This window comes from Ailuropoda melanoleuca, chromosome 2, assembly GCF_002007445.2.
Source record: "Ailuropoda melanoleuca isolate Jingjing chromosome 2, ASM200744v2, whole genome shotgun sequence".
Taxonomy (NCBI): Eukaryota; Metazoa; Chordata; class Mammalia; order Carnivora; family Ursidae; genus Ailuropoda; species Ailuropoda melanoleuca.
The window spans coordinates 99,719,919-99,739,765 of NC_048219.1; the positions used below are offsets into that span (position 1 = coordinate 99,719,919).

General features: G+C 34.4%; 1 protein-coding gene across 5 annotated transcripts in view; it reads right to left on the reverse strand.

Annotated features, from left to right (window-relative positions):
* The window catches only part of PTPN4 (protein tyrosine phosphatase non-receptor type 4), a 205,956-nt gene that overhangs the window by 53,002 nt on the left and 133,107 nt on the right, over positions 1-19,847 (reverse strand). For all 5 annotated transcript variants that reach the window (XM_034654399.1, XM_011222837.3, XM_034654397.1 and 2 more), the window contains 3 exons: positions 16,979-17,042; positions 13,322-13,494; positions 5,099-5,167 (listed from right to left, as the gene is read on the reverse strand). In XM_034654399.1, the coding sequence (XP_034510290.1) occupies positions 5,099-5,167; positions 13,322-13,494; positions 16,979-17,042 (306 nt within the window). The remainder of the gene's footprint in view (positions 1-5,098; positions 5,168-13,321; positions 13,495-16,978; positions 17,043-19,847) is intronic.

Below are 19,847 nucleotides of genomic sequence, written 5' to 3' on the forward strand. Positions count from 1 at the left end.
ATAGTTAGATCAACTACTTTCGTTTTCAAAGAGAGGGGAAAAAATCATATGAAGGAGGAAAAATTCTAGTTATACTCACCCAGTACAGAGCATCAGAACACTTTACTGTTGTTAATAAACTAAACATGGTTGGAAATGCTCTGCTTTTAAAACTAAATTTCAAGTGTTTTATTAACAGCTTTAACCTCAGAGACCCACCCACTCCAGTTTGCTGTCTATGTTTCCTGTTGAATGTGGAAATTTCAGAGAAAAAAATACCACACTTCATCAGTGTGTTTGCAATGTGGTAAATATATTTTCTGACCATGGCACTTTTATTTTTCTGTTGCATGCGAACCTTCTTTTGCTTTCTTCTTAGATTTTATACGACAATTGAAAAAGTGTGAAAGCAATTCAAAGAGTAGATATACTGGGAGAAAAAAGTAACTTACTAATTATTGCTAAAAAACAACCTTACATGGAAACTTTAAGGAGAAATCTTTTCTAGCTATATACCACCAACTAAAATTCTAAGAAGTGGACAAGAACTCTAGAATTCTCTAATAATTTAACAGAATAACTCAACAATTGCTAAAACCATGAGAATATTTTGGTAGATATCCATCAGGTCATCACAATAAGATTGTGATATATTAATAAAAACAAGGCCAGAGAAGCTTAAATCTTTTGGAGATGGCAGGATCGTTAAAACAGTACCATTAAAAACAACTTTATCCCTGCTGATGACTTCTTATTCAAAGGAGGATTCATGGAATTCCATATAGCAGAAGAATTGGAACAGTTACTTGAGGGTTCTCATATTGGAATTTTAGCCTACTATTCATTAAATAATGCATATTTGTTTTATAAAATAACCTATTAAACAATTTCTCATTTTAATAATGCATATACAAAATGAAGAACTAAGATGCGGGTATAATTGTGCATATTTCTCAAGGTCACATATGATCAAAATATTAGAACACTATAACTTATAAAGTAATTTGCATGTGATATTAAATTAATAAATACATCTACAATTTGGTGTTTTTTATTAAAATATACTACAGAACTAATTATCAAATCATGTTCACTATTTTTATAAATAGCAAGCAAGAAAAAAATTTAAGTTTTTTAGGAAAAGAAGAAAAAAGCTAAGTATTTTGTTAGATGCATTTTTAACAGAAAACAATCAGAAAAATATTGATCTTGATTTTATAAGTCTGCAAGAAATGATGCAAATAAAGTACAGTACTAAGAACTTGAATACCTTGTATATTAAAACAAAATTAAGAGGAAGTAAATTATTTCATTCTTGAGAAGTTTCAAGAAAAATAATTTCAAAAACATTTTCTGTACATTTTACCTTCCTACAGGAGCTGACCACTTTGTAACTGGAAACAAGGGTATCTAAGACTGTAAGAGGGAAGGTTCTGAATAATTTCAGTAGCCATGTCTATTAGAGTAGGCATCTCTGTTCTTACTTTCTTCTTTTCTCCCTTCCCTAACAAGCAAGTAACCAAATAACCGTTAATATGACGCTAATATTTATATTTAATAGAGAAATGACAATATTTCCTTCATAAATCTAGAAACAAGACATAACAATAAATCATATTCAGAATTTTGAACAAATGGTGAATGATTTACATCATTCAAATTCAAGTAAAATTTTCACAGCCAAATGCTATCTAGCCCTGACCAGCTAAATCCTTCAAGGCATTTTCACTGACAGTCTTCCTTTTGGGCAGGTTATTCACAGACAAATGAGGATGAGGATAAGCCAGGAATGAAGAAAAACAATGCAGGTAAATTTTATTAATTCAAACACATAAAAATCATGCTTGAATAACTTTTATTTTCAAATGTCCTTACTCCAAGGAACCCACAATAGCATTTGTTATTTATCTTTACAAGCATTCAAGACATACAGTACTGGCAAAGAGTAACATAGTTTTAGCAGTGACTCCAACTCCAGAGGCAGGGAAGTGACAGGTTAAAAGGAGGAATCATGAAGTTAAATCTACAATTTCGGATAAAAGGATTTCACTGCTTAAAGATTTACTGACATAAATGACTAGATATTTCAACATAAAGAAATGCCTATGATACATTAAGTGATAAAAATAAGCAATAAAAAGTATGAAATAATTTTTAAATGAAATACACACATACACACACATCTCTGTAAGGATACACATGGCAAATTCTTGAATAATAAGTACCAATTTTTTAAGGGGGAGACGGGTAGAGGGAGAGACAGACTCTTAGGCAGGCTCCACGCCCAGCACAGAGCCCAAAGTGAGGCTCCATCTCAGGACCCTGAGAGATCATTACCTGAGACGAAATCAAGAGCCAGATGCTTAACCAACTGAGCCACCCGGGCGCCCCCCCCTCCAATTTTTAAAAAATAATCATGTTGGGTCATGATTTTTCTTTATATTATTTGGCATGTTAGACTTTTTTTCCTTTTCTTTACTTTTTTTTTTTTTTTTAAAGAGGGGAAACCTTGAACCCAGTTGAGTTTCCCACATTCGGGGAAATCACAGGGGTCAGAATGGCCCGAGTACAATTTACAAGCCTCTAACTGTCTCTGTGATCATGGCTCTCTTCTCTGCCACATAAGTATTGGCATGTTGGAATTTTTAAAAAATAATGAAGTATTACTTATATAAGTAGAACAAACAATAAAGCAATTTCTACTTTCGGGGAGAGAAAAGAAAAAACAAAAACTCCTTTTACTCAAGAAACACAAAACAAGGTCTTTTTGATGAAGACTAAGAGCGAAATTAAAGTAAAATCAAAAGCAAAATTCTATAATTAAAATTCTTATGTCTCCAATAGCAGTAGACCCCAAGCAGATGAACTTTCTTTTTTTTTAAAGATTTTTATTTATTTGACAGAGAGAGAGAGACAGACATCAAGAGAGGGAACACAAGCAGGGGGAGTGGAAGAGGAAGAAGCAGGCTCCCAGCGGAGCATGGAGCCTGATGCGGGGCTCAAGCCCAGCACCCTGGGATCACGCCCTGAGCCGAAGGCAGATGCTTAATGACTGAGCCACCCAGGCGCCCCAGATGAACCCTTTAATTTAACGACTTACCCTCTGTAAGCCATTTCTACTGAAAAACCACTGCTTCATTTAAAACACATCTACCGTACCACACATTACAACAAGAGCTGGGGCTACGCAGTGAATAAAACAGACAAAACTCCCACCCTCATAGAGCCTAAATTCTAGTGGGGGAGATGGACAATAAAGGAGGTCATCTCTCATGGCTCTGAGACAGGAAAGGAGCCAAGCGTTCACCTATCTCAGGCAGAACAGCAAGAACTATTCTGCAGAGGTTAAAAGTGTGGGTAAGAACTGGGAGGCCTGCGTGAGAATCCTGCTACATCCTTGACTATCTCAGTTAAATCATCCAGACATGCTAAGCTCAGTTTTCTCACCTGTAATGGAATTTACCTAACTGAATTATGGGGATTGTGAGATCATACACAAAAACTGCCTGGCACAGATAAATATAAAATAAATGTTAGCCACTATTAGATTCACTGACTATCTCCTGTCCACTCACAACACCATACAGTTGATTCCATCACAGCAGCCAGAGTAATTCCCCCCCTTCTACTCCCATATTTTTATTATGGAACATTTCAAACATAAACAAAAGTATAAAGAATATTTTAATAAACACTGCACTCAGGACCCAGATTCAACAATCATCATCATGGTCAATCTTGTTCCCTCCCTACCATTTACTTGAACCCTCTCACCCCAATTATTCTGAAGCAAATCCTAGAAATCACGATATTTGTAAATATTTCAGTTTACCACTGTAAAACATGGCAACTCTGCCAGATGGTTAAAAATGGAAGTCAGTTTTTATCCCTTCCAGTGGGGGATCTCAGCCCTTAAATCCAAAGTCCTTACCATTTCTAACACGGGGTCATACAAGTTCTGGCTGCTGCCTATCTTCCTCTCTAACCACTTTCTCTAGCACTGCCTTGCTCTTTCTGGTCCATCACTGGCCTGCCTACTCTTCTTCCAACATGACAAGTGGGCTCCAGCTCCATGGCCTTGTGCCGGCTCAATCCTTTTCTTATATTAGATACCTGTTGCACCAATCAGAATTTAAGCTCCATGGGACTAAGCTGTGTATTTTGTTCTTCACTGTATTCCCAGGGCCTGACACAATGCTCAGTAGAGTAGCTCTTCGATAAACATTTGCTGCCACCAATTTGGTCATTCTTCCTCTTTTCATTTGCTGGATAATCCTGTTAGATTGTTGTTCACGCATCTCAAAGTAGACCTGTGCCAGTTTAACTCCTTTTTCCAATACAAATTTGTTCTCTTTCCTGTAACCCCTTGTCCATTTTATGTCGCTCAAATCTGATGGTCTTTCCGGATACTCCTGTCTGTAACACACCTCCACCTAATTGATTAACAACTTCTTCTAGTTCTACATAGAAAATGCTCCCCAAATTTGTTCCCTACTCTCCATTTCATCACCACTGTTTTAGTTCAGGCCTTCATTACTTTCACTTGGAATATGGCAATAACCTTTTAATTGGTCTCTTAGTACCAAGTCCTTACTTCTAACCCATTCTCCATCAACTGCTCATATACCTGTTTTCTAAAACATAAACCTGACTATGTCATTTCACTTGTTAAAAAGCAAACTGGTTATAAATAGCTCCCAAAAATATGAAGATAACTAAATGGCACCCGAAAAAATAAACTTATTTCTTAACATGTCATTTAAAGAAATATGGAAATGGACTGAATAATACATGAAATTAATTATTATGTTATTCAAAAATGTTTAAAATAATGAAGGAAATGAACTTTCTAACAAAATGTTACAACTGTAATATAATACTTGATGCAGCCTGCTCAGAACTACAATGCTTGGCACAGGGTTAATTTCACTCACATAAAAAACAACAAAAAAAGGGAATGAATAAACTAGACAAATTATTTCATTACTCCCTCACTATAACTTGTTGTTTAATTAAATGAAGGATCATGTGATAATTCTGTAATCACATTTGGAAAAAGGGTTTTTAGTAAATTTAATCTTTTAAAAACAATTCAGACACTGAAATAGAGGTGGCTCACCTTGCAAATATCCTGTCTTTATTTGCTTTTTCTTTGCCATACTGAACAGACTGGACTTCAGTTCTCCCACTGAAATACATAAACATGCACAATAATAAAGTCTTAGAGAGAACTCTAAGATAAAGTAACAACATACAACATGATTATATTACAACTTCATAAGAGACAAATTTCTAGCAGAGAAAAGGGGGCAGAGGATAAGAAGAAAAGACTGGACTAAATTTCAGTTCTACCTGAATGGATGAAGCTTATTTATGGCTCTTGCATTAATGAACAACAGTGTGTCCCACAGACGCTCCATTTTCAGGTACCTTATTTGAGGATAACTATCACCCTCATACCATAGGTTGAGTCTGTGGTTTAGCTAGTGTCTCTATTACTCCTTGATGAAGGACCTGAAACATGGGCAATCTTGAAGATTCTTGCTCTTTCCTTGGGCTTTTCCTTCTTGTCTACTGATAATTATCACAGATTTGAAGACTGGTTATATCCTCAAATCCTTCCTTGCCCAGACATAGGCAACTCCAGACTTTTGTATACAGGAAAAAACTAAGGACAGAAATATGGTTGCGAACTGGGTACTATAGGCAATTTGTCCTGAAGTTGATCCGTCTAGCAAGCACACAGCTTATGCATGGAAACTAAAGACTCCTCTGTGGTAAACCAATGTGTTCAGACCAAATCTGTTACTAAAAACTTGGTTCTCAGAGAATTTGCTACTTGACACATCACATTATTTAAGTGTGAATAGACATAAATGTCTAGTATACCAAATATAACCATTTACGTATGTAGATATCTAATTCAAATAAAAACAGCCAAATATAGGTTTCTAAAGCAAAGCAAGCAATTTTAAGATCATCTTCCATGGATAAGTATAGATACATGTGAACAGAATGGTCTATCTGTTGAAGTTTTAATGGAAAAGTCAGAAACCTAACCATGATTTTTAAACTTTTTTTAAGAAAATATATTTCCTCTAAGAAGGATAAAGTATATCTGCAATTGTGAACAAGGTAATAAATTGAGGTTTACTATTGTTTTGTACTTCCACATTAGGACAATGACTTTAATCCCCTGGATATTTTGGAAGAGAGATAATAAAGGTGCGTATTTGAGTAGGTTGGTGGAGGAATTAATAGATTCTCTGATATCTGAATTCCATCTCTCAGTTTAAATAATATATCAACATTTTAAGTCTCACAAAGTTCTAGTACTTCCAACCATTGCTTATTATGAGGGAAAAAATATTCATTTAACGCATACCTATTAGGGATAGGTCCGTGTCCAGATGAACATTTGTCGTGTTGCCATTCCTACCTCAATTACAAGATTATTAATCACTTTAATGATTAAAAGGTGTTTTGGATATGTTTTAAAAGTTCATAAGGACTACAAACATAAAACTTAACTTTCACAACTATAAACATACATGGTTTACTTATATACACTAATTTAATGTTAACTGAGCTCTCATGGGCCTCAATTCTCCTGTGCTCAGCTAAGTTTTGTAGGGGGCTTGCTAGCCAACAACCTCTATTTTCTAGGTTCCTTCCTAGCCAACTCACAATTTTTTCTACTTTACTTTTTTTCTGATGGGAGATTAAAAAGTAGGGGAAGTCAAAAGCAGAAGACTGACAGACGCTGGTGGCTGTTGTAGTAACAGTGGGAATAGGATGCTGGGAGAAACAGCACCTTGTAGATGGTATGTACCATGGCTGATCAAAGCAGCACCTCTTGGGCAGATCCAGAACCGACTGTGACAGTGGCTCTAATGATGGAGCAGCAGATTAGGCTTATGGACTCCAGCGTAGACGTAACACAAGTTTCTGATCCTTAAGCATTACCCACTCTTCCTGTTTACTTCTCTAAAACCTTCCTTCTCCCTTTTGTTTTGCCAGCCTCTCTAATACCTGTGTAACCAATTCCCTCAAATGGCTTTTACTTGAAAAATCAAAAGGACTTTTTGTATCTCTGGTAATTTACCGGTGAAGAGGATTCAGATGGGACACTATTACTCAAAAGGCTGGATTAACAAGTTGAATTTTGTAACAAAAACATAAAAGGTAAAATTGAAATATGAGAGAGCATTAAAGGTTTATATTTCATATTATCCATAATACTTTCTTTAGGGGTTTACTATTACTATTATTAGAACAAAATGCAAAACTGTACCATAATCTAAGAACACCAAATTCTGACAGTAAGATATTTATTTTTAGAACAATGAGAAAATGACAATTGGTAAAAGAACACAGGCTCATTATAAGTAATTTCAGCAATACAGAAAACCAAAGAAAAAGTTTTAAAACCCCAAGTTAAGAAAATAATAAAATAAAATTAAAAAACAATAAACCCCCCAAATTTAGCCAGTCTTATCCTAAGAAACAATCTCAACTATCAGCAGGTAAAAATCATTCTAAAATGCATCTCTCTAATTCTCTTAACAGAACGATTATGCTACATATCCCACTTTTAATGAAAACAGTATTAAACTGATTTCCCTTGAACCTTTTAAAAGAAAAAAAAAAGACTGCCATTCATATATAAAGAAAGATTAGGAAAACCTTAGGAGCTGGTGTTATTAATATTTAATTTTTGTTAATATGGATTCTCATACTTCCACTAGTTCCTTGCTTCCTCATTTTTTATACTGTTTTTACTTTATCAAAGTTTATAACACTTTAATTCTGTTCTACAGTCATAATTCTGATAGTTGTCAAGCATTAGTTCTATGTTTAAAGGACCTACCCTTCATTCTTAGTTCTTTTACCAGGATTCTTCTTGAGTCATGTTGACTTATCTCTCAGATGGCTTAATTTTCTTAAAAAAGTTTTTTTTTTTCTGGGTGGCTGGCAGGCTCAGTCAGTAAAGCATGTGACTCAATCTCAGGGTTGTGAGTTAGAGCCCCACATTGGGTGGAGATCACCTACATATAAAATCTAAAAAAAATATTTTTTTTTCCCCAGTGGGCTCAGAGATGTTATATTCCCTGAGGTTTTGTTTATTTGATAATGTTTACTGGCTTCAGACTTGAATGGCAAACTGGGTAAGTTTAATATTTTTCAGTTACTTTTTTCCTTAGGATGTGGTAGACAAAGAGTGGCTCACGTTATTATTAAAAAGAATACCATAAACTTTACGCCAAAAAATTCATTAACTTAGAGGAAAGAGATGAATTCCTTGAAAAAAATGAACTACCAAAGCTCACTGAGAAGAAAGTCTGAACTGCTTTATAGCTTTAAAGAATTTGAATGTGTTGCTCAAAAGCTTCCTATAAACAAAACTTCTGCCCTACATGGATTAATTGGTAAATTCTGCCAAACATTTTTTTTTTAAGATTTTATTTATTTGAGAGAGCAAGCGTGGTTGAGAGCATGAGCAGGGGGAGCGGCAGCAGAACAGGGAGAAGCAGGCTCCCCGCTGAGCAGGGAGCCGACGCGGGCTCCATCCCAGGACCCTGGGATCATGACCTGAGCCAAAGACAGACACCTAACCGACTGAGCCACCCAGGTGCCCCCTGCCAAACATTTTAAAGGGAAATAATACCATTACTACAGAAACTTGTCTGAAAAGTGAAAATGAGGGAACACTTCCCAACTCATTCAGTGAGGCTGAAATTACCCTGACACCAAAACCTGACACTGATATTACAAGAAAAGAAAACTACAGAGCAATATCCTTCATGAACGCAGATGTAAAAATTCTAAACAAAAATTTGGCAAACTGAATAAAACAGCACAGAAAAAGGATAACAGATCATGACCAAATGGGGTTTATCCTAGGAACGTAGGGTGGGGTTCGCACTTGAAACTCAATGTAATTCATCATACAAACAAATTAAAAACCATATAATCTTTGTAATAGCTGCAGAAAAAGCATTTGACAAAAACCAATATCCAAACCTAACAAAAACTTCCAGGATATGAGATGTACAGGGAACTTCCTCAACATGCATTATATATAGCATCTATGAAGAGCCTACAACTAACATCATACTTAATAGCAAAAGATTGAATATCTTCCCCCACCCCCAAGATAAGGAAAAGACAAGGATATTTATTCTCACCACTTCTATTCAGCACTGTACTGGAGGTTCTAGCTGGGGGAATAAGGAAAGAAAAGGAAATAAAAAGGATCAGAATGGAGAGGAAGAATTAAAACCGTCTTTATCCTCTAGGCAGAAAATCTGTTGGAAGCTACAAAAAAGCTCCTAGAGTAAGTGAGGTAAGCAAGGTCTCACTATTGAAATCAGATCAACATTAAAAAAAATCAATTGCATTTCTGCTTAATAGTGAACAATATGAAATTAAAATTTAAAAAAAGACCTCGAGAAATTAAGGATAAATTTAGCATAGACCTGTGAAACTTGTAAATTTGTGAAAGACCTGTACACGGAGAAACACTGAGAGAAGTAAAAGACAACTTAAATAAAGATATACCATGTTTCATGAGTTTGAAAACTCAGTATTTTTAAGACGTCAATTCTCCTGAAATTGATCTACAGTTTTAGCACAATCCCAATTAAAATCCAAGAAGCGGGTTTTTTTTTTGGTTTTTGTTTTGTTTTGTTTTGAGAAAGAGAGAGAGTGTGCATGAGCGGGACTGGGAGGTAGGCAGAGGGAGAGAGAGAATCTCAAGCAGGTTCTATGCCCACTACAGAGCCCCGTGTGGGGCTCCATCCCACAACCCGGAGATCATGGCCTGAGCCAAAATCAAGAGTTGGACTCTCAACCGACTGAGCCACCCAGGGGCCCCCCTAAGAAGTCTTTTTTGTAGAAACCGATCAGCTAGTTCTGAAGTTCAGAAGAAAACGCAAAGGACCTAAAAAATTTGAAACAACTTTTAGAAAGAACAAAGTTGGAGGACTAAAACTACTATAAAACTTAATTATAAATAAATCCAAATATAACTCCACACAATACTGAAAACTGATTTTCAACAAAGGGGCAAAGGCAATTCAGTGGAGAAAGAGTAATCTTTGCAAAAAATGGTGCTGGAACAACTTGCTATCCATATGCAAAAAAATGAACTTTATATATTTTTTTGTATAAACTTCACACCACATACAAAAATTATTTCCAAATGGATCACAGATCTAAGTGTAAGAACTAAAACTATAAAACTCTTAAAAGAATACAGAGGAATAAATCTTGTCAGCCTTGGGTTAGGCAAAGATTTCTTAGATATGATGCCAAAAGAAAGATCCATGAAAGAACACAATGGTAAATTAAATTTCATCAAAATTTTGTACTATTCAGAAGAGCTAACAACAGGCACTGATGAAAATGTAATGGAACTCTCACAGCTAGTGGGTACATAAAATGCTAAGAACTGCTTTGAAAAAATGATTGGCAGTTTCTTGCGAAGTTAAACATACATCTACCTTGTAATCTAGCCATTCCACTCACAGGTATTTAACCAAGGGAAGTTAAACCATATAAATACTTCTGCATGAATGCTCACAGCAGCTTTATTTCTAATAGCTCAAACCTGGAAACAACCCAAATGGGGAAACAATAATCACTTAATACCCATAAGCAAGTGAATGGATGAACATATTGTGATATATCTATACAGTGGAATAATACTCCACAATAAAAAGAAATGAATCACCAATACAGACGACACGGATGAATTCCAGAATAATTATGCTGAGTCAAAGAGGCTGGACTAAAAAGACTATGCAACATATATGTTTCAATTTATATAAACTCCTATAAAATGCAAACCAATTTATAGAGACAGAAAGCAGATCAGTGGTTGCATGGGGACAAAGAAGAGTGGAAGAAAGGTTACAGAGGAGCATAAGGGAAAAATGGGGGAGGATATGCTTGCTATCTTGATTATGGTGATGGATTCAGGTATGTAAATATATCCCCAAACATCAAATTTTAGATGATAAATACGGTAGCTGATTGTACACCAATTACACCTTAATAAAGCTGTTTAAAAATATAAAATCTGCCAGTACTAGGGCCATACTGCCCCAAAGGCAGTAATGACCTGAACGGTAGGTACTGCTCCTCACCCTGCCGATATTTTTTTCTTAGATTGTTCTTTAGCTTGTTTTTATTAATATCTGTGGTTGAAATTTCATTCTGTTTCAGTGATTTTTCTCCGAAACTGGTTTAACTGTCTTTTGTACTTGTCATTGTGACTAGATTTTGTTTGCTGTGGTACAGATTGGGTAAAATCCTTCATTTTTCCCTCATTGTATCCGACACCAGTCTAAATCACCGTTGAAGGCAGGTTACTACATTCTATGCATTTCTTTGTTGCCTAAGAGAAATGGTGTGTGTACATTTATGTGTATGTCACATTTTCAAGGACAGAGGGAAGGAAGAATTCTGCTAAAGATAAGTGTAGCCCTTAGATAATAACCCTGATGGTCACTTAATTAATAATTAAGTTTATTGAGGGACTACTGTTATGGTCTACGCTATTTTCTCAATGGAGATTTCTTCTACCCTTCCAGAGATTTAGATGAGGCTTTTTTATTTTCTTCTTGACTTTCACCAATGATCTAATACTTGCTCTCTCAGTCTGTCCGTCCGTCCGTCCATCCATCCATCCATCCATTCAAGTAGGCTCCACACCCAGCATGGAGCCCCAGTGTGGGGCTTGAACTCATGACCCTGAGATCGAGACCTGAGCTGAGATCAAGAGTCAGACGCTTAACGGACGGAGCCACCCAGATGCCCCATCAGTCTATTTATTTTTACATTTACGAGTACCATCACCTTACTTTTCTCAAAATTGCTTTTAGGAAGGTTACAGAACAGTTAAACATGACACCACTTAAGAATCTCCTGTGCCATTTTTGTAGTCAGAAGTTTCCTAATTCTGTTTAAGTGCTGCCACTGAATTTGGGGACTGTTTTTGGGGGGGCATATATTTTTAATAGTATATTAAAAGCTTTATGCTGTTATTTTTTCTGAGATTACAAACTGGGCATTTATAAATGTTTGTGATTTACAATATATATCTTTTCTGGGCCACATCTAAACATTTTCCACATGAATATACAACATGAATTAATTTAACACATAATGATAAAAGGTTTTATTTACTGAAGATGGAAAATCTTTTGTCAAGCAGAAACAGAAATGGATAACATTTGCTTTAGTAGAAGATTATGAATGACTTTGCTCTGTGATTCTTACCAGGTTGCACTTAAAAAACTAGCTTTCATGGGTCTTTTAAGAACTCCAGAGGCAAAATTAACCAGAACTTCTCCAAATTTAGAATTATCCCTCAAAGACTGTTCCTTCGGGAAAAAAGTAAAAGCTATCAAGAATAAATAAGACAGTTTTAGGAAAAGGAATCTGGGGTTACTGTTCAATGACTAAATGTGATTTTTCCATAATAGCTGTCTGAACTCATCGTAACAAAGGGTTTAACAAACTCATACATAAAAAAGCAAAGTACAGTTATCCCCCACTTTTTCAAAGTTTGTGTTATGCCACTCTGCTTTTACAAAAAAAGGGAGAAAACAGCATTTAGCATTTGTTTTGTAGCAACCCAGGGCACAGGCTGCGCACACCGCAAGTAGTGACAGTACCCCACCAAGCTCCTTCCAATGAAGTACACTCAACATTTCAACATTAAGCCTCCAGAGCTTTGAACTGTGTCTTTGAGCATCTGTACTTTATCTCGATTTATTTTGTGCATTTGTTAGCAAGACGTGTCCTATGGTATCAGAAAAAAGCCTATGAGAGGTGATTCTTGGGGTCTGGAAATGCTAAATAATTTTTCCATATAAATTAATGGTAATGGCTTTACTTTATGTCATTTGGCTTACAAAAGGTTTGATAGGAACATTCTTCTTCTGGATGGTGAGGGAAACTGGCAATTATATGCTCATGCAGAGGGTACTTTCGCTTTTACAAATAAAGATGTCTTAGAACAAAGAAAAGTTTTCTTGTAAATATTTAACAAAGACACAATGGAATACATAACACATCTAGAACGTAAATAATATGATTAATTTGCTTTAGAAAATAATGATTTGAAATACAGTCAACGGAAGAGGTTTCTCCATCTCGTTAGATCACAAGAACCTTTAGAATTTTTTGCTGATCTATAGGGTCCACGCTCCAGAGATTTTGACTCAGTAGGTGTGTATGAATTATAAACGTTCTGTGATTGATTAAAACAGACCTTTATTTTAAAGTGAGGAAAAATCTAATAGCAAAGCATTAATGCATAAGCAATACTCACCAGTACCGAAATTTTGAACCTAAAGTAAAATAATGTGCAAAAAAATTCTTTTGAGGTGGAAGTGGTCTGTCCAAACGGAAGAATGTGTGATGTTCTACACATGCTTTCCACAAATTTTTGCATGCTCTGTAATTCACCATATTAAATCCCAATAATGTTTCTCTAGATTCATGCTGTAATAAATGACAAAATGCAGAGAAACCAGGAAAACATCAGGATCTAATGCTCCATTTAGTTTTCTTTCTACAGATAAGTATTCTAGCCTTACAAACAACTAAACCTTGTAGCACGGTACCTTTTTTGCTTAACCAATAAAAAAGCAGTAAAATAAATGGAAAGGTTTGTAAAATGTGGATCTCACCTAATTCTGTAATATTATGACTCTTAGGGCTTTTATTTTAGAACATAGTTAGAAATAAGTTTAAAAATTGATATATATGTTTTCAAAACTTACTAGCTATAATTCTATTTAAATATAATCCTGGCCCATAAATTTTTTTTAAGATATACTATCACACCTTTTAAAAATATTTTGAAATTTATAAATCTAGATTGTCAGTACATAGGAATACTCATTCAGTACTTCTGAACAATATTATGCAACTCAAATTTTAAAGTAAGCTGCAACATAACAGAATCATTTCTTTAATTTTTCTCTAAAACCTTGGCATACTTACTATTTAAATGATTTCACTGAAGTAAACTAAATATAGTAAGGCACACATGTTTTAAGTGTACGGCTCTGGTTTCCACACAATGAATGCAACCATTTAACACCCAACCAGAACAAGAAATGGATTATTACTAGCAACTCAGAAGTATTCTTTGTGCCCCCTTTCTACGAGATTATCTTTGCAAAGGTAATCACTCTTCTGACTTTTATCACCATAGATTAATTATACCTGTTTTTGAACTTTATATGAATGGAATCATATAATACATGTCTATAGGTCTGATTTTTTTTTTGTTCAGTATTATGTTTCTATATTCATCCATATGGTTGTGAAAGTCACTTTCATTCTATGTAATATTCTACCATATGAATATACCAGTTTATCCATTTGTTATTGATAGACATTTGATGTTTCCAGTTTCAGGATAAAAAAATTCTGCTATGTGTGTGCATTTCTGCTGTTGGATCGTAAGATATTTGTGTTCATCTTCAACAGATAATGCCCAACAGTTTTCCAAAATAGATCAATATATATACTCCCTCCCACAAGCAGTGTATCCTCCACACATTCACCAACCACTCGCTTATTAATCTTTTCATTAACTATTCTGGTGGATGTATAGAAGCATCACATTTTGGTTATAATTTATACTTCCCTGATGATTAATGAGGTTCAACACCTTCTCATGTTACTGGCCATGTGGATGTTCTCGTTTCTGAAGTATCTGTTCAAGTTAGTAGCATATTTTTGGATTGGGTTGGATATTTAACCAAGGATGTGGTGTGTGCGTGTGTGTATTATATACATATTCTGTGCTACTTCACTCCCTTAATGACGTCTTTTGATAATACAGTTTTTAATTTTAACACAGTCCAAGTTATTGCTCTTTTCTTTTAAGGTTAGTTTTCCTTCTACGTCCTGTTAAATGTTTGCCTATCGAAAGATACAAAGATATTTCTGTAACTAAAATACAGTAAGATGCCCATGTATAAACATTAAATTACTATGCTAGAAGAGAACATGCTTAATATACCACTTCTTGATCACCAAAGAATTCTAAATTATGCTTAACAGTGGCTTGGTAGGCCCTAACTAATAGTTTACATGTTGCACCACACTCCATAAATAACGCAAAATGATAGAGAAGGTCTTACACAGAGCAGTATGCAGTAATGCCTTTCAGTAGAAGCAACATCAAAGAATCGTATACGTTCTTTTGACACTTCACACAGTTCAAAAATTCTGTGTGATTTTGACTTCCTACTAATTGTATTTGGATAATTTGTAACAAATTTGCAATAAAATCCACCCTCCACATTTTGTATAAAATAGACACAAAATGTGGTATTGAGAGATAAGTAGTTTCTATAAAGTTTGGGTATTTAAAAGTAAAGAGATATTTCAGAGAGAAACATTAACAAGGCATCATTCTGTAGACTATGACTATATACAGTCTTTAATCAGTTGTTAGATGACTTTTGTTGATGTTATCTGTGGCTAAACATATTTCTCATGATATACTACCTCAGAGAATGGTTGTGAGGATTAAATGATGTGAAAATAGCTGTGTAATTATCAGACACATAGTTAGACCTCAATAAATGTTAAATACCACAACTATTACTGCTAATAATGATAGTACTATTAATAGGAAAAAAATTAGAAAAATTGACTTCTACATTGCCTTCTACCAATATAATAATTAAAAGTAAAATATTTGTTCTCTAGTTTCCAGATAAGATGTTCTGAAACATGTATAAAAATTTTCTTTAGCAGCATTAGTCATAATAGCCACAACCTGGAAATGCCAACTGTGCACTAATGTAAGAATAAATAACTTATGGTATATTCACTCAATATGATACCATTCAGCAATAGAAAAACTATTGCTATGTGCAAAGATATGGATGAACTGACAATGTTAAGGTAAGAAAGTAGACAAAAGAAGAACATTATGTATGACTTCATTTTTTAAAGTTCAAAAAAAAAGCAAACTAATCCATGGTGATACAAATGAGAATAGTATTTACCTCTCAGGAAGGTTAATAACACAAATGGGCATCAGCTCCATTAGCAATAATACCAAGCTGCTAGTAATGTTCTACATATTAACATTATATACTTATTATATACTTACCAAACACTATCCTTAATATTTGTATACTTTTCTGTGTAACTCAATAAAACTATAAAAAAAATTTTAATATTTTTGAGTATAAATGATAAATCATAGTCACTTAGATCATTACCCTCTGATAAAATGCAGCTGACTCAAATATTTTTCAGGTTTCAAATACATTTTACACATATATGCACACACAACCATCTTGAAATCCACATTAATCTTAATAAGAAATAATTTAAGGATAAATTATTTTAATTTTGATTAAATAAATAAAATCATTAACAAGGTGAAGTTCTTTCCAGCACTGTACTTTCCACGATAACTCTATGTGTTGTATTTAATATATAAAAAGGACATCACCATTCCCACAAAGGGAGGAAACACTACACATTCATGAACTAGAAACAAAACTAAACACTCAGTCTCCCTAAAATAAAATGAGCTACACATGAAAAGAAGTGCTGCAGATTAGTAGGGAAATATATATATATATACACACATGCACACATATACATATATACATACATAAATATATAAATATATATAAAATACTGTTACCACCCTCATGAATAGACCCTGGCAACTGACAACGAACATCATGACTGGGATCAGTTTCAAAGTTAGAAAGAGAGCAAAATGGATATACACAAGAACTTTGAATCAGAACCACAGTGACACTGTGGAAATAAATAAACATTGCCATAAAATGTGAATTAACTAACTCAGTAGGCAGTTACCAACAATATTAGTAACATTTTCATTCATACTAAAAGTTCGGCCATGAATGACTTCATTTCTTAAGACTTCATTTATATAAATATATTCATTTATACTAATCATTATTAGATCACTACTCACCACTTCTTTTCTAAGTTGAATAAAAAATTGTTTGCACTTAAAAGAAATTTTTACAATCTTCAACCTGGATAAAAAGAGAATGAATTGGGAGTATTTAAAATACTGAATAAAAAAAAATGTAAAAAACAATTTTTTAACTGTATATTCAGTAAAATCTAACCATTCAATTATATATACACACATTACATAAGAAATCTTAAAGATTTTAGGTACTTCATGAAAAAATAATTAGAATCTATATACTCAATTGAAGAAAGTTTTATCAGCATATTTGCTGTGAACTATACCTTTCCCAATATTATATCTAGAGAAATACATAAAAACACAAGTCACAAATTAAAATTTCAAGATATACCAATAAGATATACCAAAACTACAAGTAGTTTTCTGATTCTATAAGGATCCTAGAAATCACCACTCTGTTGTAACAAGTAAAAAGCTCAACTGATTGAGACATCAACACCTCTCCTTGGATTCAGAAGAGAAGGGAGGGTGCAGGAACTGCTGTTCCCAGGATCTGAGAGACTAACAGGTGAATACAGAGAAGGGCAGCTTACCAGAGCAGAGACTCATCGAGCAGAAACTGCCAGAGGTACCAGTGCCAGAGGAACCTGAGCTGTAATTTAAGAATTGCTGGAGGCTCCGTGTGGACATATTCAAGAGTGAAAAACTCCAGAGGGACCCAGTTATGGGCGAGGGGGGGACTCCTGCAATATTGTGAAATTTATCTCTAGGAGCCCAACCAGATTCCCATGGTAAACATCAGAGAAAAATACCCTTGGGTTTCCAGCAAGGGAAGGGGGAAAGGAACCATCTTGAAACAAACGGGAATACTCTGTTCTTAATAAGGTCTGCCTTCAGGGGAAAGTAGTTAACCAAAGCCTCACCTGCTCGGGTATTACTAGAGCTTAACCGACCTGGGGAAGCCTAATCAGTTCACTCTAGCCATCCTATCCCACCTAGCAGGGAGGAAAAAAACAGAGAAACACTTGGGAAGCTCACAGTCTAAAGGCATGGGCTCACTAAAACAGAGAGCTAATCATAGGATACAGAACACTTGCCATCCCCCTCCATCTCACAGCAACATTACTAAGGGCCTATTTATAGCACTTCCTTTTACTGGAATATCATGTCTGGCTATCAAAAAATTACAAGGCATACCAAAAGGCAAAAACACGATGTGAAGAGACAGAGCAGAACCAGACATGGAAGAGATGCTGGAATGATCAGACTGGGAATTTAAAACATCTATGATTAATAGCTAAGGGCTCTAATGGATAAAGTAAAAAGCATGTAAGAACAGATGGGCAATGTAAGCACAGAGATGGAAATCATTAGATTTCATTAGAAAGACAACCCCCGCACCCAAACGCTATGGGTAAAAAACACTATCACAGAAACAATACTTTTCATGAACTTATTGGTACACTGGAAACAGCTGAGGAAATAATCTCTAAGGCAGAAGATACATCAATAAAATCCTAAAAACCCCAAAAGCAAAGAGAACAAAGACTAAAAAAGAACGTAAAAGACTATCCAAGAACTGTGCAACAACTACAAAATATGTGACATACAGTAACATATGGTAATGGGAATACCAGAAGGAGAAGAGAAAGTAACAGAAGAAATGTTTGAAACAAAAATGACTAAGGAACTTCCCCAAATTAACATCAAATGCCAAACAACAGATCAAGGAAGCTCAGAGAACATGAGCAGGATAAATGCCTTAAAAACCACACCTAGGTAAATCACTTTTAAATTACAGAAAACTTAAGATAAAGAAAAAATCCTGAAAGAAGCCAGAAGAAAAAAACATCTTAAGTACAGAGGAACAAAGGTAAGAAGAGTTAAATCCAACTTCTCAGAAATCATGAACCAGGAAGAAAATAGAGTGGGTAAAGTGTTGAGAGAAAAAAAAAAAACAAAAACCATCAACCCCAAATTTCATATTCTGTGAAATTATCCTTCAAAAATGAATGAGAAATAAAGACTTTCTCAAATAAAAATTGAGGGAATTTTTGGAACGAGACATCCCTTGCAAGAAATGTTGAAAGAAAAAAATATATAATACAAGCCAGAAACCTGAATCTATATAAAGAAAGGAAAAGCACTAAAGAAGGACTAAGTGATGGTAAAATAAAAACTTCATTTTTCTTATTCTTAACTGATCTAACATGTTTGTTCAAAACAATAAAACCAAAAATGTATGCAATTACATATGTTTATGCACCTATCACATATATACAATTATATACTTATATATACTTACATATAAGTGAAACGATTGACAGCAATGATACAAGGGACAGGAGGAAGAAATTAGTATTATCTCATTATTATAAGGTACTCACAGTACCTGTGACATGGCATACTATTATTTGAAAGTAGACTTGGATTAATGTAAATATAATTGCAAACTCCAGAGCAACCACTAAAAAAAATAAAACAAGAAGTAAAACTAATAAGCTAGGAAAGAAGAGAAAATGAAATCATATAAAATGCTCAGTGAAAACAGGAATGGCAGAAAAAGAGTGAAACACAAAAATGGAAACAAAGAACAAGGGCAACAAATAGAAAACAGTAATGAATATGGCAGATATTAATACAAATACATCAAAAATCCTTTAAAACGTTAACGGACTAAATACAGCAATTAAAAGACATTGTCAGAGTGGGTCAAAACACAAGACACAACAACATTTTGTTTAAATATAAAAACATATAGGTTAAATGCAAACAAATGTATAAAAATATACCATGCTAAGACTAATTAAAAAAAAGCAGGGGTACTAGGGAGGCAATGTACATCATGATGACTGTAGTTAATAATACTGTATTGTATATTTCAAAGTTGTTAAGACAGATCTTA